This window comes from Carcharhinus amblyrhynchos, chromosome 12 (assembly GCF_965287045.1).
Source record: "Carcharhinus amblyrhynchos chromosome 12, sCarAmb.v2.hapA, whole genome shotgun sequence".
NCBI classification, from domain to species: domain Eukaryota; kingdom Metazoa; phylum Chordata; class Chondrichthyes; order Carcharhiniformes; family Carcharhinidae; genus Carcharhinus; species Carcharhinus amblyrhynchos.
In genome coordinates, this window is record NC_137335.1 from 19,531,610 (window position 1) to 19,556,584 (window position 24,975).

At 42.1% G+C, this 24,975-nt stretch overlaps 2 protein-coding genes across 2 annotated transcripts in view; one reads left to right on the forward strand and one right to left on the reverse strand.

Annotated features, from left to right (window-relative positions):
- dhx57 (DEAH (Asp-Glu-Ala-Asp/His) box polypeptide 57) overlaps nucleotides 1-22,560 on the reverse strand; it is a 76,126-nt gene extending 53,566 nt beyond the window's left edge. Inside the window, exons 1-6 of the mRNA XM_080200164.1 lie at nucleotides 22,466-22,560; nucleotides 21,477-21,588; nucleotides 20,769-21,163; nucleotides 19,363-19,515; nucleotides 9,067-9,267; nucleotides 2,177-2,970 (exon numbers count right to left, since the gene is read on the reverse strand). Coding sequence (XP_080056290.1) covers nucleotides 2,177-2,970; nucleotides 9,067-9,267; nucleotides 19,363-19,515; nucleotides 20,769-21,151 — 1,531 coding nt within the window. The 5' untranslated portion in view covers nucleotides 21,152-21,163; nucleotides 21,477-21,588; nucleotides 22,466-22,560. The remainder of the gene's footprint in view (nucleotides 1-2,176; nucleotides 2,971-9,066; nucleotides 9,268-19,362; nucleotides 19,516-20,768; nucleotides 21,164-21,476; nucleotides 21,589-22,465) is intronic.
- A 51-nt stretch (nucleotides 22,561-22,611) lies between these two features.
- The window catches only part of morn2 (MORN repeat containing 2), a 57,345-nt gene continuing 54,981 nt past the window's right edge, over nucleotides 22,612-24,975 (forward strand). The window contains exon 1 of the mRNA XM_080200165.1: nucleotides 22,612-22,769. Within this exon, the coding sequence (XP_080056291.1) occupies nucleotides 22,763-22,769 (7 nt within the window). The 5' untranslated portion in view covers nucleotides 22,612-22,762. The remainder of the gene's footprint in view (nucleotides 22,770-24,975) is intronic.

A 24,975-nucleotide genomic window follows, 5' to 3' on the forward strand; every position in this document is an offset into this window, starting at 1 on the left:
GAAAGCACTTTGAGATATTGAGATTATGAAAGACACTACACAAACATAATTTTTGTTGTTACCTGAAGTCAAATAAGAAAAAAGTCTCTTTGGAGAATCCAAAGAGCTTCTATAAATACATAGAGGCCAAAAGAGTAACAAGGGAGAGAGTAGGGCCTCTTAAGGATCAACAAGATCATCTATGTGCGGATCCACGAGATGGGCAAGATCCTAAATGAACATTTCTCATTAGTATTTACTGTTGAGAAAAGCATGAATGTTAGGGAACTTGGGGACATAAATAGAGATGTCTCGAGCATTGTACATATTACAGAGGAGTCTTAAAGCGCATCAAGGTAGATAAATCTCCGGGACCTGATGAAGTGCATCCCAGGACATTGTGGGAGGCTAGGGAGGAAATTGCAGGTCCCCTAGCAGAGATATTTGAATCATCGATAGTTATAGGTGAGGTGCCTAAAGATTGGAGGGTGGCAAATGTTGTACCTCTGCTTAAAAAGGGTTGCAGGGAAAAGCCTGGGAACTACAAGCCGGTGAGCCTCACATCTGTTGTGGCTAAGTTGTTGGAAGGTATTTTGAGAGACAGGATCTACAGGCATTTAGAGAGGCAAAGACTGATTAGGGACAGTCAGCATGTCTTCGTGAATGGAAAATCATGTCTCACAAGTTTGATTGAGCTTTTTGAAGGGGTAACAAAAGAAGGTAGATGAGGGCAAGCAGTTGATGTTGTCTACATGGACTTTAGCAAGGCCTTTGACAAAGTACCGCATGGTAAGTTGTTGCATAAGCTTAAATTTCACGAGATCCAGGGTGAGGTAGCTAAATGGACACAAAACTGGTTTGATGACAGAAACCAGAGGATGGTTGTAGAGGGTTGTTCTTCAAACTGGAGACCTGTGACCAGAGGTGTGCCTCAGGGATCGGTGCTGGGTCCACTGTTATCTGTCATTGATATTAATGATTTGGCTGGAAATATAGGAAGCATGGTTAGTAAGTTTGCAGAAGCCACTAAGATTGGTGACATAATGAACAGTGAAGAAGATTATTCCGATTGCAATGGGATATTGATCAATATCCCAGTTGGCTGACAAATGACAGATGGAATTTAATTTAGATAAATGCATTTTGGTAAATTGAACCAGGACAGGACTTACTCAGTTAACGGTAGGGCTTTGGGGAGAGTTATAGAAAAAAAGAGATCTTGAGGTACAGGTTCATAGCTCCTTGAAAGTGGAGTCACAGGTGGACAGAGTGGTAAAGAAGGCATTCAGCATGCTTGGTTTCATTGGTCAGAACATTGGGACATCTTGTTGAAGTTGTACAAGACATTGATAAAGCCACACTTGGAATACTGTGTACAGTTCTGGTCACCCTATTTTAGAAAGGATATTATTAAACTAGAAAGAGTGCAGAAGAGATTTATTAGGATCCTACCGGGACTTGATGGTTTGAGTTATAAGCAGAGGCTTGTTAGACCGGGACTTTTTCTTCTGGAGCATAGGAGGTTGAGGGGTGATCTTATAGAGGTCTTTAAAATAATAAGGGGCACAGATCAACTTCAACGTCAATATATTTTCCCAAAGGTAGGGGAATCTAAAACTAGAGGGCATAGGTTTAAGATGAGCGGGGAGAGATACAAAAGTGTCCAGAGGGGCAATTCTTTCATACACAGTGTGGTGAGTGTCTCGGACAAGCTGCAAATGGGGTAGTAGAGGCGGGTACAATTTTGTTATTTAAGAAGCATTTAGACAGTTATATGGGTATAGAGGGATATGGGCCAAATGTAGGTAATTGGGGCTAGCTTAGGGGTTTAAAAAAAAGGCAGCATTGTCAAGTTGGACCAAAGGACTTGTTTCCATGCTGTAAATCTCTAGACTCTAAGCAACTCCCCACCCTCCAGCATTGGATCCAGGTTCAAGATCTGTTGCCTGCTGTATTGGCCCTAAATCTGTTAACCTCCACACGCTGGAATTTTTCCTTTCCAAAAAAAATTGTTTCAACTAAGACTATGTTCACTGCAGTAAGTACCATGCTATTCCACAGGGTTACTCCTTCAAAACTCAAGGAATTACTCCTTAAAACTCATTGTAGCTTGTGCTTTCCTTAGCTCTGCAATAAACCTTTCAAGGTGCAATTGGTACCAAAACAAATTTCAAGGACACTAGGTTCACAATAGTACCTGCCAGCTGATGACCAAGAGGATAGTTGCGAGGTGTTTGTTGATTGTTAGTTTGTTCAGTCAAGACAGAAAGCACAATAGGAGGCATATTGTATTTATGGGTAGTTTCAAGGAGTAGTTCACTCATTTTCACTTCATTTTCCAAGCACATGATCAATGTGTGAACCACTGGTTCATTTGTTTTTGCTACCAACAAGGCTTCCTCATAGAGATGTTCAGTTATATGCAAACGGCAAGCTTGAGGGAGACTGTCATTGGTAGAAGAAAAGGCTATAAGTGGGGCCTCGTATGGATATTTATTACCATATGGAAATCGGATCTCAAGTGTGTATAGGAGAGCATTGGCATCACAACGCAAATGACTGTCCTCTTTCCTTTCTTTCTTTGAAGGCAGCTCGTGTCTGAACTTGCATCGTGACCCAAAGCGACAATTACCCTTGAGGTAAAATTGACAAACGTCTTTCACAGTCTTTGCTGACAAGTCTTCAGTCTCACAGCTTCTCGATTTATTAAGCTTCTGTGTCAAAAACACAAGTGCCAGTTCCACGCTCCAGACTCGGTTTTGAATCCTTTCGGAGAACTTGCTCTCGTATATGGAGCTGAGAGCAAGTGCTTCTTCTTGCCTCCGCTCCACACAATCCTCCATGCTAATGTTACCAAATTTGGGAGAGGCTTTGATCCTATCTTTAAACTTTTCCCGAAAGCAATGCTGCAACAGAGATTCCAAAGATGATCCTACGTCTCCATCAAACATCTTGAGTGCCGATATGCAATGTTCAGAGTGAAAACCGTACCTAAGATAAAAATAAGCATGTTATTTTTACATATCATAACCATTCATCAACTGAATTCATTGCAAAATGCAATTTGCCTCTATGCCAGAACACGTTAACCATAAATATATGCAAAAATCAGCACTTTGGTGCAACTGGAAAAATAGATTAAGGTTCTGTACCTAGTACAAGTTAAGTTGTGGTAAACAGCTAGGGAATATGAGCTAAAACTATTTATATTAACTTCGGTTAAATGAAACCTACCTTTAAATAAATTAAATACCACAAATGCTTAAAGGAGATCTTAAAGGAGAACAGGATACACTGGAAATACTGGTCAGGCAGCCTATTAGTCAGGAGTCACAAGATTCCAGGTTCGAGTGCTATGCCACATTTTTAGCACAAAAATCAAGGATAACAATCCAATGTAGTACTGAGGGAGTGCAGCACTGTCAGAGGTTCTGGCTTTCATCTGCCTGCCTGGGTAGATGCAAAAGATTCCTATGGGACTATCAAAGGAGGGCACGGGAATTATTCCCAGTGTCCTGGTCAATATTCAAGGGTCATCCAGACTTAAAATGTAAGCTCTGTTTTATTTTCACAGATGCTATCAGACCTGCTGAGATTTCCCAGCACCTGCGGTAATTTGATTTTATTTATCTCTATGCAAATAAGTTGGTTTTGAATGAGTTAAAATCACATCCCATATGGAGTGCATGCATTTCTTATTGTAGTCCACATTTAAAAATAAACAGGATGCATTCTAAATAAGCATAGTGTAAAGCATTTTGACACTTTGCCAAGCTGGAGGAAAGGCACTGCCTATAAGCTGGCCTCAGTCCCAAAAAATTCTGTGGTGCACTATTCAACTTAGCTTGACATATTTACCAGAAGGGGAACAACTATTGATACTTGAGCAAAACAGGATATGTTCTCAATAATTAGATAAAAGTATAGCTTTGTATTTTGTTCTCTTTTTAAGGGGGTTAGTTTTCATGGTGATGTTGAGCTAACTGAATTTTAGGTAATTAATTATGAGGAATAAAAATAATGAACTGTTCTCTGTAGCAGAAGAATTATCCAAACACCAGGAAAACAAATTAGCAGTATCCCTATTTATTAAAAGCATATACTTCACCTACATCATCCGACAGTCTTGCAAAGGAATCCATTTTGTCTATTATAAGACACACAGTGGGTCACATGACAAAATAAACTATAATACTAAATAAAATTAACAATTAAAATTTGGGAGAGAGTCTTAAAACAGAGATAGCTGAAAGAGATGCCCATTTTTGGTTTATGCCCGGTGTTGTTTGTGTGCTATCTCTTTTACTAACTAACCTTTATTATTATGAATGGCCTGCTAGGAAGGCAAGCAAGAAGAAATTCCCAAAACCCCACATTCTTTCAATTCATTTTAGATATACATGTGGACTGCAAATGTTACATCCACTTAAACAAGGGGAAAAGGTTAAACCACAACTATAGGGCAGTCAGGTGGTGGAGAAACTTTCAGGGACAATAATAAGGCACATAAATATTTGACATTTATGATTATGGAAAATTATGATCCAAAACAGGAATGTTAGCATAGATTTCATAAGATAAACATGAACAGGAGCAACAGTAGACAACTCTACGCATCAAATCTGCTCTGCCATTTGTTAAGATTTGCGCAGTAAACCATATTTGACTAACGTAATTGAGCTCTTTGATGAAGCAACAGAGAGGGTTGATGGAGACGAGGCAGTAATAGGTACACAGACTTTCAAAAGGCGTTTAATAAAGCACCATGTAATAAACATGTTTGAAAACTCAAAGTCCATGGGATTCAAGTGACAGCGTGGACATAAAATTGATGAAGGGACAGAAAGCAGTGATGAATGATTGTTTTTCAGACCGAAGGGAAATACATAGGTGGCTTGAATCAAGAGTACTGATCTTTGTGATGTATGTTAATGACATGACACTCAGGACATAATTTCAAAGTTTGCAGATGACATGAAACTCAGACCTAGTAAAGCAACGAGGAGGATAGTAACAGATTTTGGGAAGAATATAAAATAAAAGCAAAATACTGCAGATTCTGATAATCTGAAATTAAGAGCAGCAAATGCACTTAGCACGTCAGGCAACGTTTGTGGGAGTTACAAATGGTGTTAAGGTTTTAGGTCAAAGACCCATCATCAGAACTAAAAAATATTAGTGATTTGACAATTTGTCTGCAGGTATGATATGAGGTTAAAAGGCAGGGGATTGGGGTGAGAACAAATCAAAGGTGAAGGTTTACAATAGGTTGAAAGGCAGGACAGATTAAATGACAAAGGGGACCATTGTGCAAACTGAAAGTGGTGGAAATAGAACAAGTTAAAGATGCAAAACATGGGTCTATTGTAGGTGTAGATAGTTATAGAAAACCACCTATCAATACCTGGACCAAGATTCTCCCAAAATAATTCTAAATCCCCAACGTGCAGGAAGATGGGAGTAATTCCCACCAGTTTTTATTTTAAGCACACTTATCAGAGCGAATTCACGGCACACTGGGCATTGCAGAGTGCCTCAGTGGAATTCACTCTGGTAAGTATGCAGAGAGGCCTGGATGTCCTTGTGCATGAATCACAAAGTTGGTTTGCAGGTATAGCAGGTAATTAAGTTTAAAGTTTTTAAAGTTTATTTATTAATGTCACAAGTAAGCTTACATTAACACTGAATGAAGTTATTGTGAAAATCCCCTAGTTGCCACACTCCAGCACCTGTTCAGGTACACTGAGAAAGAATTTAGTATGGCCAATCACCTAACCAGCACATCTTTTGGACGGTGAGAAGGAACCAGAGCACCCAGAGGGAACCGACGCACATGGGGAGAACGTGCAAACTCTGCACAAACAGTGACCCAAGCTGGGAATCGAACACAGGTCCCTGGCACTGTGAGGCGGCAATGCTAACGTCTGTGCCACCACAAATGGAATTTTATCTTCCATTGTCCTGCCCTTGGCACTGTCTAGTGGGCAATGCCAGTTTGTCCCTTGGGTAGTGCCAGGCTGGTACACCCCCACATACCCCCAACTTCCCGGAGGGGCTTCAATTCCCTCCAGTGGGGTTGGACACCTGTCCCGTGTTAGTGGGAAGCAGTCACTAGCGAGTCTGGAGAATACAATTTCCAGTGCGGAGCTGACAATGCTAAAAAAACCTACTGTGGCAGATGTGTGGAGGCCATGGCACTCAGTGTGAATTCCTGAAACACATGCACTCTGCGTGCACCACCCCACCCCCGCCCTGCCCCCCCCGATGGGAGCAGTATTTCTGATCTAAAGTTGCTGATGTCAAAGTTTAGGCTGCTAAATCCCCAAACAATAGCGGTGGTGCTGAACCTCAAGCTTGCACGGAAGTTAACTGAAACATGTTGGACGCTGAAGAAATGAGAAGCAAAGTTGGTGAAACGTTGCAGTTCAAGGCAGGAGCAGGAACACAATAATCAATGCACCAGAAACAGTAGTGAAGAAGGGGAACAGGACAAAAATACACGTGTTCCATGTAAACACAAACATAGCTAGGCCTATGTTGTTTCCCATACCAACAGCATTTATTTGGAAGAAATGAGTGCATTTGGAGGAAAAGTTTAAGACAGAAACCAGTTGCACCTTAATTGAAAAGAAAAACAGATGACCTGAGGCTGGAAAGTGGAGGTGGAAGGACTGGACATCCATGAAAATGAAATAAATAGTCATGAAACTGGAGGTGGTTAAAGTGGCAGCAGGCTGCAGACAAGTTGCAGATGTAGATTGTAAGAGATTAAACATGCTGAATCACGATAGTTGGAAATTATTTCAATGGGACAGGAAGAAGCTGAAATGATGTATATTCCAGGGCTGACCAGGTTGTGGATCCTGGGAAGAAGTATAAGTGAGTTGTGTGGTATCAGGGAACTATGAAGTTGGAGGCCATGGTGGGGGTGAATCTGATCTCCACAGGACAGTCTGGAAAATGATGGTGATGGTGGGATTATGGTCAGAAGGTAGGAGGTGATGTTGAGAGCATATGTTCAGTCTCAACAAAGTAGCAATCTGCTCTGCTGGTTTAATGGCTATATAAGGGGCAGCACAATGGTTAGCACTGCTGCCTCATGGTGCCAGGACCCGCGTTCAATTCCAGCACTGGGTGACAATATGGAGTTTGCACATTCAACCAGTGTCTGCGTTTCCTACCACAGTTCAAAGAGGTGCAGGTTACTTGGATTAGCCATGAAAAATGCACAGAGTTATGGGGAAAGGGTGGAGATGGGCATGGGTGGGATGCTCTTTCGGAGGGTCAATGCAGGCTTGATGAGTCAGATGGCCTCTTTCTGGGATTCTATGATAAGGACAGACATACAGTTCTGCAAATTGATGCGGACATAAACAGCCCAATGAAATGGGCAGACAAATTTTAACCATGTGCTAGGTGATGCATTTTGGTAAGAAGCATGGGGAGTGACAAATTGGTATGTAGCACAATGTAGGAGAACTGGAATATACAACAGCAAATCTTTGAAGGGGGGAGGAAAAGTTGAGAAGTCTGTTAAAAAACATACAGGATCCTCAGCTTTATAAACAGAGGCATATAGCACAAAAGCAAGGAAGTTATGCCTAACCTTTACAAATCACAAAATCCCAGCTGGAATATTGTGTCCAATTCTGGGCACTACACTTTAGGAAGGACGCCAAGACCTTAAAAAGGATGCAGAGGAGATTTACTGGAATGGTACCAGGGATTAAAGACTTCAATCATGTGGAAACTGTGACTGTTTTCCTTGGAGTAGAGGTCAAGAAGAGATTTACTACAGTTGTCCAGATCCCTAAAGGGTTTTGATAGAATGAGTAAGGGGAAACTGTCTCCAGTGCAGTAAGATCAATAATCAAAGAACATGGATTTAAATTAATTGGCAAAAGAATCAAAAGGTGAAATTAGGAGATTTTGTTTTTAAAAGCACAAATTATCATGATCTGGGTTGCATTGCTTGAAAGAGTGAAGGAAGAAGTTTCAATGATAATTATATAAATACTTGAAAGACAAATTTGCAAGGCTATGGAGTGAGGACAGGATAATGGGACTATCTTTTAAAGAGTGAACACTGACACAATGGGCCAAATGGCCTCCTTCTATGCTCTGTTACTCAGATTCTATGAATTGTAACTGTCCATAGTATATATTGATTAAGCCAAACCCTCAGCAGTTTCTAAAAACAGCACAATACACAACCTCCTGTTGTGGTCTAGCTAAAGCTAACCAAACTACCTTAGTAAGATTTCACAGTCTGAATACAAAAACTCTTGGGAAGATGATTATTTTTGCTCTTTTCTTGACAGCATTGTATTTGTCCCCCAATTCTTTCGAATAGAAACATTGCTGAGAAAAATATGCTTCATAAAGATCACAAAGACACTGAAATATTTACAAAATATTTCGGTGGCATAGTGGTTAGCACTGCTGCCTCAAAGTGCCAGGGACCCGGATTTAATTCTGACCTTGGATGACTGTGCAGAGTTTGCACATTGTCCCCATGTCTGCGTGGGTTTCCTCCCACAGTTCAAAGATATGTGGGTTAGGTCGGTTGGCCATGATAAATTGTCACTTAGTGTTGGGTGGATTAATAGGGTAAATATGTGGGGTTATGGGGATGGGGCCTGGGTGGGATTGTCTTTGGTGCAGGCTCGATAGGCCAAATGGCCTCCTTCTGCACTGTAGATTCTATGATAACTAATTCTGTTGCCTCAACTACATCTCACAACAGCATAGAATGGCTTCAAATTCAGAATATTTGAGCATTTGGCATCATTACACTGGCATCAGCACAAATCACTAATCTTTCGCACAGACAGTCTTAGAATCCCTATTGTCTATGACATGTTTACTTTCCACACAAGTCTCTTCTCACCCTATCAATATTTCCAATTTCTTTCTCCATCATGTACTTGAGCTTCTCATATGTTTCCCCTTAAATTCGTCCATACTATTTGTTTAAACACTCCAAGCAGCAGCAAGTTCCATGTTCACATTGCTGATCTGCATCTTTAAAAATGTGACTAACCAATACATTAAACATGGGTTCAATAAAAATCTAAACCAACAAACCTAGTTAGCTTACGAACAGCAAATGGTGATATCTCAGGCTGTTCAAAACTGGTTTGTTGATCGACAGGATGGTACACAAGAGGACTATTTTCAGCTACCGCCAAACCTTCTTCCTTCGTAGACCAATACTGATCTTCATCTCTGTAATCCAGCTCATCATATTCTTCTTTCAGATCACATTCTTCTTCAGAATCCTCACTTCTACAGAAAAAAAGGGGAAAAGGGAAAAACAAAGTGTTAATTATAAAAATTAATATCCAAAACACAATCAAACACCAGTAAAATCAACATGAAATTGTCAATGGTCAAGTTTTACATAGAATTTATAGCACAAAAACAGGCCATCTGGCCCAATTAATCTGTGCCTTTATGCTTCATTCCAGCCTCACCCTAACATACTTCATCTATCCCTATCAGCATGTCCTCCCAGTCATAGTTTTCCCTCATGAAATTATTTGGCTCCCCCCAAAATGCAAATTTATCTACCCTTCTAAGAGGCTGTGGGTATTTTGTGATGAAAATGTTATTGCATTTTCATGGAGAAATATCAACAGAAATTAAAATCATGTTTTTGAGATGAATCATCAATTAAACTGGGCTTTGTGAACTTTAAAAGTGATAATTTTGTCAGTTGAAACTTTAATTACTTGAAATACATTACAGTGATTGAAGCTACCAAACAATAAATAAGCCAGTTGCAATGATGTTGATGGCCCGTGAAAAAAAAACTAGATTTAAATTGTACACTAAACACAAGCAAATATGGACAAGTATAAGCTGCACTTTTTCAAATCTCTTCCAAATTGTGATAATATTTTCTCTTGAATAATAGATGCTTATAAGCCAAAATTTGAAGACTAATATTGCCTAGTGTGCTTCCCTCATTTATGGAAAATACCCAAGTCAACCATAGAGTGAACGCGCATGCATATGTATTTGTGTACGTGCAGAATTCTACATTTCCCATTTGCTCTGAGAATGTTTTTCATAGGAAGCTGTTTCCAAGACAAGTGTGGAGAGGGAGTGGTTTGCTCTAACTTAAGTATGATGTTGAACATCAGAAGATTTTCCTCTTGTAACAGAAACAACTTGCTCAATGGTCAGAGTTTTATCTCTGATCATTACAGGCACATAAGATTTCCTGACATTGAAACTAAATTTTCGCTCTTTTTTGAAGGGAAATAGGTTTGCATTATTACTACAAGAGATGCATTGTATGCATCAAAACAAAATTATATTGGAGATATAATAGTAAATGCTAAAAGATATTTTGCACCTGCAAAAGTAAATTTCAGGATATACTATAACAATGACATGACCAAAAAAAAACTGAATAAGAAGAAAAGTTCATTCACTTCAACCACAATGGAAACAATCTCCCCATGCTTAGTGTGAACACAATTTTTGGGACTCTTTCATTGAGATCAACTTCCTGCCCATATATAACTTAAGGTAACAAAGCACATCCATAGTTAAGGATTGATATCCTTGTGAACAAGTCCCACCATGACCTTGACCCCCATCAGCTCTGAAACCTCCTTCAGCCTGAAAATGCTCCAATAAAATCCTTTACTTGTGGTCTCCTCTCCATCCCTCACTCTACCATTGATGGCTGTGCTTTCAGCTGCCCAAGCTGTAAAGCCTGATAATCCTTCTATAAATCTCTCCATCTATAAGATGCTCCTTAAAACATATTGCCTTCACCAAGTTTTATTATCGATGAGATTTGTGTGCTGTAAAGACCCTTGGGACATTCTGCTTCAAAGGCATTATATAAGTACAAGTTGTTGAAATAAAGCATCCTGAACCATGTTCACAGAATCATAACATGATACAGTGCAAAGGAAGGCATTTGGCCCATCTTGCCTATTTTGGCTCTTCATTATCCAATTAATCCCAATCTGCTCCTCTTTCCCCAGAGCCATGTAAATTTTTTCCTGGAAGTATTAAGTCAATTCTTTTTGAAAGCTACTATTGAATTTGTTTCTGTCTCCTTATCAGGCACTGTTTGCCTGAAGACAACATGATTTTCTTTTCCTCATGCTGCCTTTCACTCTATCATCATCTTAGATCTGCATCCTCCAGTTACCAATTATTTCATCACAAAATAATTTGTCCTTAAATTTTTTTCCCTCATTTTGTCTTTCACATTTTTACCAATCATTTCAGATTTGTATCCTCTAGTTACCAACCATACGACCACTGGAAATTTACTCAATCAAACCATGATTTTGAACACTTCTTATTCAGTTATTTCTTGATATCAAATTTGCTAAAGAATGACATCTGTGATGGTAGGGAATTCAGGAGGGACAGAAATCACATATATGGTTGAAGATGATTGTAAATATTTCACTGTTGTGCCGAATTCTGCCATCATTGAGAATAGAGATGTATTTTTAGCTGCCTCCTTCTCATCCTGTTAGTTGATTACTCGTCCACCACAATTCATCACTGGATGTGGCAGGACTGCAGAGCTGCGATCTGATTCATTGGCTGTGGGACTGTTTAGCTCTGCTTAATGCATGCTGCTTCGGTGGTTTGGCATTCGTACTGTGCTATGTGGTAGCTTCACCAGATTTACATCCCAATTTTAGATATGCTTGGTCCTCTTCCAAGCCCCTCAGTGTTGATGCCATGCCTTGATCGTAATGGTGATGCGGAGATGCCGGCGTTGGACTGGGGCAAACACAGTACTATCTAATAAACTGGTTGGACTTTAACCTGGTGTTGTGAGACTTTTTATTGTGTTGATCGTAATGGTACAGTGAGGAGAACGACAGACCATGGATGGATTTTTCCAGTTCTGCCAGCAGGGGGAAGCATGATGGATGAAGATGGAAAATTCTAAGCAACGTCAAAAGTCAGATTTCCGCCACAAAGGAAAATAAATCAAAATTTTCCCTCAGCACTTTCACGGTGGTCGAATGACAGGTTCCCACTGATCCATGTTGAAAACTACATTTGCACGCATTAACATATTATAAATGCAACTCACCAGAATTACATTCTCCTTCCTAATTATATGCCACACAAGCAGTAAACTAGCCTGGTCTCAATCACACCTTCACCTCCCTTATAACTTCAAGGTGTCTACAACATTGTAAGCCTATATGCATTGCTCGAACTTGTCACCTGCACTCTCAGGTGAGACATGGGGTTGGCAGGCTGGACTGCTTGCATTAGGCACTGAGAGTTAAAAGGTAGGGTGGCAGTCTACAGCATGGGGACAGACAGTTCAGGCTGTCACACAGTCCTAGTACCAAAGCCAAATGATCAGGGTGAGAAGTTAAAGGCTATCCAGGGGCTCTGTGGACCACATTGTCGGGGTGAGAGATTAAAGGCAATCATGAGGATTTGCAGAGGCCATGTGACAGGGCTATACAAAGCAAGCACACTGTGGTCCCAGTCCAGGCATGGGCAAAGCCTGTCTGCTCAATAGGCACCGTGCAGGGTATGGTCATATGTCTCACTCATGGCGATCATTGGAGTGGCTGGCTTGGCATTGGCTGCAGATGAAACAGTCATGGTCAGCGGAGGCATCTTCAGCTTGTAAATTGGGAAAGTATCAAAAAGGGGGGGATGTGATGCTTGAAGATCTTGAGGGGCTGGGTATCATGAACACTCTCTCAAGATGAGGGGGTGCGAAGTCCACATAGGGCATGGGAACATCTATAATAATGGGTTCAGGGGGAGGGAAGAAATCTCTACAACAATCACCCTGGGCTCCACAGTTACTGGGAGAAGCTGGAGGCTACGCTAAAGTTGCCTTCTCGACCATACGGAAGTCCACCTGCACATTGTGAGGTTCCAAGACGATCGGAGAGATGTAAATAGTGATGGCGGAAGAGTCAAAGCTGGTCTCGAAGTAAAAATGCAGCAAAATATTGAGACTTCCTAATCAATAACAGGTTTAAAAGTGACCTAGAGCAAAAGAAAATTGCCAAGGCAGGGGTCTGAGGCAGTGGAAAGGGGTCCTTTTGGAGGGAACTTTATACCTATTGGAATTTCAGCTTGGAGAGGCTCAGCTGAGAGAACTCACAAGGACTTTATTAAAAAAATTAAGGATTTGAACCAGTAACTCATAGTGCATCTTTAAGCAAGACTATACTAAGCACTGGGGTCAAGTTAGAGATGGTCTCATTGAACATTTAACCATCAGAGGAATGACAGAAAGGGAAAGGCAGCCACAAAGCTGTTGGATACATGCAAAAGAACTTCATCAACTCCTGCCAACTCTATTGTTATTTGATGAGTCACAGGGCCCAAGACAACCATTCGTTCCAAAAAGTGCAATTTAGAGATTATCTCAAATCGAAATTAGGCAATGCATTTAGCGAGCCTTTAACAAAGTTCAAGATTACATGAGTATGCTCAACCCTCTTCCATCCTAAATAGGATTGAGGTGTCAGGTTTTTCAGGTTGCCTCTTAGTCACTAATGATTAGCGAGGGAGCACCTTGGCTACAAGAATGCAATAGGGAGAGTCTGAACATGAATTCCTGAAACAGAAAAAAATCTAAGCTTTACTGTATTTAAAGGGAAACAAACTAGAAAAATAATATATTGTATACATCCAAAGAATAAGCACATAGGGGACAACTGGTGAATGGGGAGAGGAGGATATTTTGTCAGCTGTATAAAGATTTATGTATTTTTTTTAAACTGATACAGATGGAAGCTGTTGTTCTCAACCAAACTTCAAATGGGGATTGATGCCTAGATGTCTGGAAGACACAGATGATTTCTCTGATCTGTACAGTAACCACGAATGATATATGAACTACATCTTAGGTGCCAATCATTTTTACACACCTCTTGCAGATGTAGAACCTTTATTGGACAAAGTTGCTAATCATGGCTCAATGTTGCCATGAGATGAAGCGGCAAGAGGAGGAGGAGGCAGGTCTTAAGAACATCATCAGCTGGTACAAGGATTGAATTTGCACTCATTACACAAAAGTATGTTTTCCTGGCATCCACACTGTCAGTGTTACTGAGCACCACACTACGTAACCGAGCTAACTGGCCCCAAGAACAAAATCATAACAGATACAAGTGGCCTGGATGAGGTATAAACATCTGTTTGCCAAGTGACTGTATACATGAGTGGTTCCTTTGCATCTCTGAATTTGTTTAAGGGATAGACACCTCATCATCTAGATGCTGCTGATGTGGGATATATACTGTTGGCTTTTCACAAATCCAGTACAGCTCCTAAAACCAACATTTCTGGGATCATTTCCATTGTTGATGGAAAACTGGTGGGGAGCAGATTGATTATCCATGATACAGGCTGCCCCAGATTGTCCTTCCCATTTTTGAAAAAAAAAGATCAATTAAAGACAAAAAATGTCATCATTAAATTAACTATTCTAGAAGAGAGCATTATATTCTTTGTAGGGCAACTTGCTGATTTATTATTTTATTCCCCTTAGACCAGTAGTAACTTGCTATGTCTTTTTGCTTCAACGTATAATCTCACTTGCAAATAATGTTCTACAGATGCTGTCACCTTCAAATACCTTGTCCAAATTGACTGTTGTGTTTCCTACAAAACAGTGGCTACACTTCAAAAATACTTATTTGGCCGTAAGGCACTTTGCAATCTCTTGTGGTCATGAAAAGTGGCATATAAAATGTATATCTTTGCTTTTTATATATTTAACTGAGTCTTTCATCACATTCAAGCCCAGTGTTGTCTTTGCTTGAGTGCTACTTTTAGCAGGAGTCACTAGAAGGGGAGAGATGTTACTTCTGGAGAATGGAATCTTTTAATTTCAGGCGGGCAGTCATGAATTGGATTGAGACTGGCCAATCTCATTACTCAGAACAATACCCATAAGTCAAACTGAGTCGGATTTAATTCATAGAACATAGAATACTACAGCACAAACAGGCCCTTCAGCCCACAAGTTGCGCCGATCACATCTATACCTACCAAGCCATAGAACTATCTGTAACTTCCAATGCCATTAGATCCCACGTACTCATCCAGAAGTCTTTTAAAGACCCCAGCGAGTTTGCCCCTACCACCACTAACGGCAGCCGATTCCACTCACTCACCACCCTCTGAGTGAAAAACTTTCCCCTAACATCTCCTCTGTACTTGCTTCCCAGCACCTTAAACCTGTGTCCTCTTGTAGCGACCATTTCAGCCCTGGGAAATAGCCTCTGAGAATCCACCCTATCTATTCCTCGCAACATTTTATAAACCTCTATCAGGTCGCCTCTCAACCTTCGTCTCTCCAGGGAGAAGAGACCAAGCACCCTCAACCTATCTTCATAACGCATGCCTCCCAATCCAGGCAACATCCTTGTCAATCTCCTCTGCACCCTCTCAATAGCTTCCACATCCTTCCTGTAGTGAGGCGACCAGAACTGTGCACAGTACTCCAAGTGGGGTCTGACAAGGGTCCTATAAAGTTGCAGCATTACCTCCCGACTCCTAAACTCTATTAACGAAGGCCAGTACACCATACGCCTTCTTGACCACATCCTCCACCTGCGAGGCTGATTTAAGAGTCCTATGGACCCGGACCCCAAGATCCTTCTGCTCTTCAACACAGCTAAGACTCCTACCCTTGATATTGTACTCCTGCATCCCGTTCATTCTGCCAAAATGGACCACTACACATTTATCCGCGTTGAAGTCCATCTGCCACTTCTCCACCCAGTCTTGTATTCTATCTACGTCACGCTGCAACTTCTGACATCCCTCCAGACTATCCACAACACCACCAACCTTCGTATCGTTGGCGAACTTACTAACCCATCCCTCTACTTCCTCATCCAGGTCATTCATGAAAATGACAAACAGCAAGGGTCCTAGAACAGATCCCTGGGGCACTCCACTGCTGACTGACCTCCATGCAGAAAAAAGACCCATCCACAACCACTCTCTGCCTTCTGCAGGCAAGCCAGTTCTGGATCCACAAGGCCAAAGCCCCTTGGATCCCATGCCCTCTCAGCTTGTCGTGAAGTCTTGCTTTGCTGAAGTCCATGTAAACCACGTCCACCGCTCTTCCTTCATCAATGTGTTCAGTCACATTTTCAAAGAACTCAACTAGGCTCGTAAGGCGCGACCTGCCCTTGACAAAGCCGTGCTGACTATTCCTGATCATTCTAAACTTCTCTAAATGCTCATAAATCTTGTCCCTCAGAATCCTCTCCATCAACTTACCAACCACTGAGGTCAGACTCACCGGTCAGTAATTTCCCGGGCTATCCCCGTTCCCTTTCTTGAAAATAGGAACCACATCCGCAATCCTCCAATCCTCCGGAACCTCCCCCGTCTCCATCGATGATGCAAAGATCATCGCCGGGGCTCTGCAATCACTTCCCTCACCTCCCACAGTAACCTGGGGTACATCCCATCCGGTCCCGGCGACTTATCTATCTTGATAGAATTTTAAAGTCCCAACACATCCTCTAATATCCACATACTCAATCTTTTCAGTCTGCCGCAAACTTGTAGTACAACCTCCCAGATCACTTTCCACCGTGAATACCGAGGTAAAGTACTCATTAAGCACCTCTGCCATTTCTTCCGGTTCCACACAGACTTTTCCCCCTTCACCTTTTATAGGTCCTATCTCTTCTTTTCTCATCCTTTTACTCTTCACATATTTGTAGAATGCCTTGGGATTCTCTTTAATTTTACCCGCCAAGGCCTTCTCATATCCCCTTCTGGCTCTCCTAATTTCTTTTTTAAGCTCCTTTATACTCCTCTAAATCCTTAATGTCTCTTAGCTCTCTGAGCCTTTTATATGCCTTTCTTTTCTTCCTGACCAGGTTCACCACAACCTTCGTGCACCACGGCTCCCGCGACCTACCAAAACCTCCTTGTCTCATCAGAACGTTGTCATGCAGAGCTCCAGTCAAACATTCCTTGAAAATCCGCCACCTTCCTTCAGTACTTTTCCCCAAGAACACCTCCTTCCAGTTTACTCGTTCAATTGTCTGCCTGATGTCATCATATTTCCCCTTACTCCAGACAAACACCTTCCTAGCCTGCCTGATCCTATCTCTTTCCAATGCTATTGTGAAGGAGATAGAATTATGATCTCCATCCCCAAGATGCTCTCCCAACGAGAGATCCGTCACCTGTCCTGGTTCATTAGCCAGCACCAGGTCAAGTACAGCCTCTCCTCTGGTAGGCTTGTCCACGTGCTGTGTCAGGAAACCCTCCTGAATACACCTAACAAACTCCTCCCCATCCAATCCCCCTACCCTAGGGATATTCCAGTCAATGTTTGGGAAATTAAAGTCTCCCATCACGACAACTCTGTTATTACTACATCTCTCTAGGATCTGTTTCCCTATCTGCACCTCAACTTCCCTGTCACTATCAGGCGGCCTATAGAAAACACCCAGCAAAGTTATCGACCCTTTTCTGTTCCTAACTTCCACCCACAGAGACTCCGTAGACAGTCCCTCCATGGCATCCACCTTCTCTGCAGCCATGACACTGTCACTGATCAACAGTGCCACTCCGCCACCTCTTTTGCCCCCCTCCCCATCCTTCCTGAAGCATCTGAATCCCGGCACCTGAAGTACCCAGTCCTGTCCCTGAGACATCCAAGTCTCTGTAACGGCCACCACATCACATTCCCAAGCAGCAATCTACGCCCTAAGCTCATCTACTTTGTTCACTACACTCCTGGCGTTAAAACAGACACACCTCAGACCTTCGGTCCAGGCACTTCCCTTCTCCATTACCTGTCTAACCTCCCTCTCATACTGTCTACAGTCCTTCTCTACCTGGGAGCTAACCTCCTCGCTCTCAGTCTTCTCATCTCTATTCCCTCCCCCCAACCTTTCTAGTTTTAAAGCCCCCCCAGTAGCCCTAGCCAATCTTTCCGCCAAGATATTGGTCCCCCTGGGATTCAAGTGCCACCCGTCTTTACTGAACAGGTCACACCTGCCCCTAAAGAGGTCCCAATGATCCAGGAACTGGAATCCCTGCCCTCTGCTCCAGTCCCTCAACCACACATTCACCCTCCACCTCATTCCATTTCTGCTCTCACTCTCCCGCGGCGCAGGCAGCAATCCTGAGATTACTACCTTCCCGTTCCTCTTTCTCAGCTGTCGACCTAATTCCCTATAATCCCTTTTCATGACCCCTTCCCTCTTTCTGCCTATGTCAGCGGTACCTCTATGAACCACAACCTCCAGCTCCTCACCCTCCCCTTTCAGGATGTCTGGGACACGTCCAGAGACATCCCGGATCCCAGCTCCAGGGAGGCAAACCACCATCCGCGACTCCTGTCTGCGTCCGCAAAGATGCCTGTCTGATCCCCTCACTATGGAGTCCCCTGTTAACACTGCCTAGCTGCTCTTTTTCTTACTTTTTCATATTGGGTCAGGCTCAGCTCCAGAGACCTGGCCACTGCTTCCTCCCCGAGGTGAGCTGTCCCCCCCCCCAGCAGTACTCAGACAGGAGTACTTATTTTGAAGGGGGACATCCACCGGGGTGCTCTCTATCACCTGAGCTTTCCCCTTCTTAACAGTTACCCACTTGCCTTCTTCCCGTTGCCCCAGTGTGACCACTTGCCGGTAGCTCCTGTCAATTACCTCCTCATTCTCTCTAATGAGACGAAAGTCCTCGAGCTGCTGTTCCAGTTCCTTAACCTGGTCCCTTAGGGACTGCAGCTCCATGCACCGAGCTCAAATATGGATGTCTGGGAGACCAGGAGCCTCCAGGACCTCCCACATATTGCACTGGCAACAACATACCGGCCTCACACTCATACTTGCCCTTTTTAGAAATACAGAGGAAAAAAGTAATAAAAACTTATGAACTTAGCTTGCCTCACCCTTTTCGCTTAGGCCCTGTGAGTCAAAGCCCTTCCAGCTCACACAAAAAAAAACTTACCTGTTCTCACTCCGAGCCCCCCTCTCTCTCTCTTTTTTAGGTTAGAGGAGGTGGGAGGGTGGAGTACTCTACCAGTGTAGAATATCGGGATTCCTCACCAGTCCAATTTACGGTAAGGAAAAAAAAACTGCCCAAGTCCCTTAGCAAACTACTTCCGGTTTCCGGAATTAAAATAAAAAAAACTAGCAAAGTTAATTTTAAAAATCGCTTTAACTTACCCACAAGCTCTCCTCTTACAAATCACTGCCTCTCTTCAGTGCTCCCAAGGAACAAGGTACAATTGTTGAAACTGGCTGGAAATCCAAACCAGTCCTCAAATAAATTACAACATTCAAAAGGGATATACTTTCAGCTTTCATTCTGTGGCAGAATGAAAAGAGAGAGCTTGAAGGGAGGAAACAAAATATGTGATACACTTACTCTGCTGTAGTCTCCTTTTCATGGTTCTGCAGCTCCCGGAGAAGTTGTTTAACATCCTTCTGGTTCTCAGTTGTCATGTTTATAGTCTGCAAATGTACTCGGTGTTCAGATTTGGATTTAAATTTGCCTGCCTTTTGGCTATTGTTGTTCGACCTGCAGAAAGGGAAATAATTAAAATATCAACATAACCATTGCGACAGAACTTGCCTTTCTAATTAAAGACATGCATTTGAAATCTATACAGCACATGAATTATTTTGAATAGATAATATATTCAAATTCACTCGTGTTCAAAGTAAGAGGAATTGCACTGAGTGACTAAAATGATCCTTGAAAAATTACACAGCATCAGTCTACTTACTATAACCAATAGCATCCAAAAATGGAATTGGACAACAGAAAGAGAGAGGGCAAAACTAATCTTTGCCATTAAAACAAAACAGGCTTATGATGCATCAGCAGCTCATTTTACCCCACTCTTGACTCCCAAGTGGAGACCAATTTCATCCCCAAGGTGTTCTGTTGATTCAGTGGACAATAAAGCATACCCAGCTGAACATTCCATTCTGAAGTACCTGGCAAGAAGTGAAAATGTTTTGAAGAGGAGTCATATTGGCTTTGGAACATTGACCTTGCTGCTCTCTCTACAGATACTGCCAGACTGGCTGAGTTTTTCCAGCACTTTGTTTTTATTTAAGCAAAAATATTTCTTGAATCTTATCTGTAATGAAACCAACATTTCTCATCTTCTTGCCATTTCCCCCAGTATAAAAAACAATTTACACCAAATAACATCCGTTATCCAGTGATTACATTTTCAAACACCACTCATTTTAAAACTCTTCCATTTTAAAAATATTTTCACACTTCAATCTGTAATTATCTTCATACTGTGTCTTTGCCTGCATATGCTGTGGTTGTGAACTGACCTCCATTCACTTGATGAAGTTGGAATTTAATCTGGTGTTGTGAGACTTCTTACTGATTTTAAAAACAAATATTGTTTTCTACAGCATCTACAGTTCCAAAGTATCATTTCTCACAAACTGACATGATCAGAGCAACTTGTGATATGATCGGTGCAACTTGAGGGCCGAAGGGCCTGTTTGTGCTGTAGTGTTCTATGTTCTATGTATGAATTGCTCACAGGCATCCTCGAAGGTCACTTGTTTATCAGCTGATACAAGCAGCACAAGAATCAGTTGGGTTGAATTGTTTCTTTTCAACTTGCGATGAATGATCCGACTCGTTTGGAGCATTTCTTTTACTAGATAGCTGATATCAGTAGCACGGGGAGACATAATTCTAATATGTTCACTAAAAATTGTTTACGACTTAAGAGAAAGGCTCAAATGATACAAACACAAGCAAGTCATTAATCCATATCGGTCATATTCTGTACTTACTTTTGTGTTTTGACCAGATTACCAAATAAGTTGAACTCGCTTTGCTCCTGGAACAGGTCATTGGGATATTTCCTACTTTCACCTCTGGCTGCACTTCCAGTTCCTGCTCTACTTCCAACTCCACCTCTGGCTCCTGTTCTACTTCCAGTACCACCTCTGGTTCCTGCTCTACTTCCCGCTCCACCTCTGGCTCCTGCTCTACTTCCCGCTCCAGCTCTACCTCTACTCCGAGGCCTGGTCGGGAGAGTTGGCTTTTGGGCGAAACTGAAATCATCCCCATCGTCCCATGCTTTTCCTGAGGCTTTCCTGCTTCCTCCTCCTGCACCACCATAATGCTTGTTGAATCTTCCTCCTCCTCGGTTGGGCCTCCTTCCAAAATTCATTTTCTGTGATCACTGTTAAAAAGATAAAACATTTGTTATATATTACAGTTTATAATTATGACCAAATAGTTATCAATTCTGTACATTTATAATACATTGCTACTGAGCTTTAACCAGTGTTCTAGCCAATATTCATCCATCAAAAACATTACTAAAACAGAGATTATTTGGTCATTATCTCATTGTTGCTTGTGGGACATTCCTACACACGACTTGGTTCCTGCAACTCCTACATTAGAACAGTGACTATAGTTCAAAAAGCAGAGTGCCTTCAGTGCACTTGTCCACATTTTTAATGGCAGCAAAATGAAAAAGGAACACTCACAATCAACACAGGAGTTTGTATGACAGGTTATGAATGGATTAACACATTATTCCATGTTCTTAGATTGTTCAACTATGCAAGGTGCTTTATGTTGCCAAATCCATTTCTCATCCTAATGAAGAAGATTGAAGATAAATTAGTAACATCAACCACAATGAAAGCAAAAGTCTGACATTTTTGAAAATGTTTACAAATTCAATCCTCACAATAAACAATTACACTTTAAAGAGCCATTTCTGCCCTTTTGCAAGTCATTCTCAGCCCAAAGATGTGGTTTGTGATTACACACCATGGCCAAAAGCAGAACTGGCAAATTTTCAGTGCTGTTGGCAGAAGAACTAGCACCTCAAGGGGCAATGCTTGTTTATAGGCAGAGGATCTTGGGCATAGGAAACTTGCATTGTCTTTAAGCACATGCAAGGAAGGCAACATCTCATGTAACATTATCCTTAACCATATTGCTCATTGAAATTGAAAACCAGAGGCTCCTAGGAGCAACTAAAGAGAAGTGAAAATGGGCAGAGGACATATCTACCTTCGGGCAAACCATTACAACATCACTGTTACAGATCATCTTGATCATTAACAAATTGCGAGACACTGCTGCACGCAAATCGGTTACCCCGTTTCTAACATCACAGCAGTTCTTCAGAAAAAAAGTACTCAGTCGGCTGAAAAGTGTTTGGAACTTCCTCATCTTTCTCTACACCCTAGCTATGACTGCAACACCATATTCTGCATCCTCTTCTTTCCTCCCCCTCCCATGTACTTTACGTACAGTAAGTTTCGTCTGTATGGCGCACACGAAACAATATTTTTCACTGTATTCCAATATATGTGAATTTAATAGATCAATTCAAAGAACAAAGAACAGTTGCGAAAGGCACTTAATAAATGAGAGTTCTTCCAAGAGGCGAGAGGAATTATCCCAAGTCTACAGCTAATGTGTGTAACGTTGAAACAAAAGAACTGCCTCGACCATAACATACAGTCTAAAGGAGATGTCCCTGCTTCTGCTGTGGTTTTTCCTCCAGATATTTCTCCCCCACACAAAGCATCGGCTGCTTGAAGGATGCCGGCTGCCCCGGAAACGACTTGGTCTTCGAGTTCCGGGGTCAGGTTGGTGGCGCTGGTTACCATGGAGATGTCTCCCATTCCGCCTCCTGGCTTCACTCGGTTAAAACTCCGGCGGCTGTGACCGCCACCGAGCTCTCCACGGTCAGAGCATTTTATAAAGTCAAACCGAGAGCGCGACTTCGGCCTTTAGTGCGGTCCTACCTGTGAAAATGCCGGGTAAGTGCCGCTTGCTCTTCTCCATCGAAGGGCTGCAGGGCACATAAGAATATTGTCAACCACGGGTTACCCAGCCATTATTTATTCAATATTATTTACTTATGATTTATAAATATGAAAGAGTGACAAGGGCGTTATTAAGAGCGGGTTCTAACCGTATCGCCACCCTATCCTGACTAAAATGTCAAAAGTTTTGGAAAAGCAATGGGGCTCTGTGATGATTGACCCGGTGAGTGATCGATGGCCGGCGCCTGGGGGCGGGGTAGTTGAAGTTTGGCGGTCATGGCATCTCCTGGACTGTATCCAGCCGGAGATAGCAACACTTTTGTATAGATCCTTTCAAAGGTATCATTAGCAATGGAGCCCTTGCTGCTAAAGTGGTGGTGAGAACTCCCTTGGAGATGTCAGAAGTAGAGATACAGATCTAGTGCAGGCAATGCGATGGGTGTTCACAAGATGAAAGATAACATTTTGCACAGATTTTCTCCCCCAGAAATAGTTCATATTTGGGGCGGCACAGCAGTTAGCATTGCTGTCTCACAGCATAAGGACCCAGGTTCAATTCCAGCCTCAGTTCACTGTATGTGTGGAGTTTGCCCATTCTCCCTGTGTTTAGGTGAGTTTCGGTCAGGTGCTCCAGTTTCCTCCCACAGTCCAAAAACATGCAGATTACATTGATTGGCAATGGTAAATTGCTCCTTAGTGTGAGGGAAACTGGCAGGGTAAATATGTGAGGATAGGACATGGGTGGAATTGTGTTTGATGTGGATTCGATGGGCTAAATGGCCTCCTGCATTGTAGGAATTCTGTGATTCTATATTTGACAAGAAAGGAAAAGGTAAAGGTAAAAACTGAGACAGTTGAACTAATTTCACGTAACTGTGAAGACACCGGGATATATAATAGAAACCAAACTATCCTGGTAAAACCACTTGGGTACCATACCCAGCCCTTAATTTTAATCCTAGTTGCTAAACCCAATTCCTAATGTTAATCTTAATCTTAGCCACTAAATGTCACAAATGTACAAATATTTCAAAATAGCCATCACACAAAAGTGCGATAATATTCAGGTTCTCTACATTGATCATGTTGCACTCTTGAAGTGATTCAGAACAGTTAAAGGAATGTTAGATATTTCAAAATGGTCATTACAAATGATACAAAGATATTTACGCTATCTACCTAGAACAAGTTATATCTGGGGTACTTCAATACAGGTGTGATACATGTAATATTCACTGTATATATTCAATACAACCTGAGGGGGATCTGTACAATTCCACTCCCCTCAGTTCACTATGGCTGGTAGGTCTTAGACAGCGACTTTTCCCCATTGCCTGCGGTAGTTGCCCCAAGCTTTATGTCTCTCAGAACTTAGTCCTGGGATTTGGAATGTGCCAGTCTGCAGTAATTGGTTGGGGACAACTCCTTGTACTGGAAGACAAACAAAGTTCAGGCAGATCAAAGAGCATCTTTCACTGAGTTGACGACCCTCCAGCAACAGCTGATGTTTGTCTCAGTGTGTCCCTGGGAACAACCTGCTGAGCACAGAGTCCTGCGTCATGGAGCTTGGGATGAACTTCGACATAAACCACCTTATCTCTCTCCTGACTTTCTTTTCAAAGGCGCATTCCACAAGGAGGTGGATAATGGTCTCTTCCCCACTGGTCACCTCAAGAACAATGTGCAGATGGGCTATACTCCAGGCATGTAGGAAGGATCTGATGGGAAGGGCCTTTCTCACTGCCAGCCAAGCTTGTTTGAAAGTTCAGATGATGAGGCATTCTGCCAAATGACTTTGACAGTCTACTCAGGGAATCATCCAACAGACTCCTCCATCTCCTTTTTCCATCAGACCACTGCCTGATGTACTTGTGGTCAGAGGTGTTTCTCTGCATAAATGTTTCCACAAGGGACAGGTGGGATGGTGTGGTCCAACTATTGGAGTAATACGTTCTGATTTGATTTATTATTATCACATGTATTAGTACACTGCAACAAGTATTGTTTCTTGCATGTTATACAGATAAAGCATATCATACATAGAGAAAGAAAAGGAAGAGTGCAGAATGTAGTGTTATAGTAATAGCTCGGGTGTAGAGAAAGATCAACTTAATGTGAGGTAGGTCCATTCAAAAGTCTGACGGCAGCAGAGAACAAGCTGTTCTTGAGTCAGTTGGGCCGTGTCCTCAGACTTTTGTAT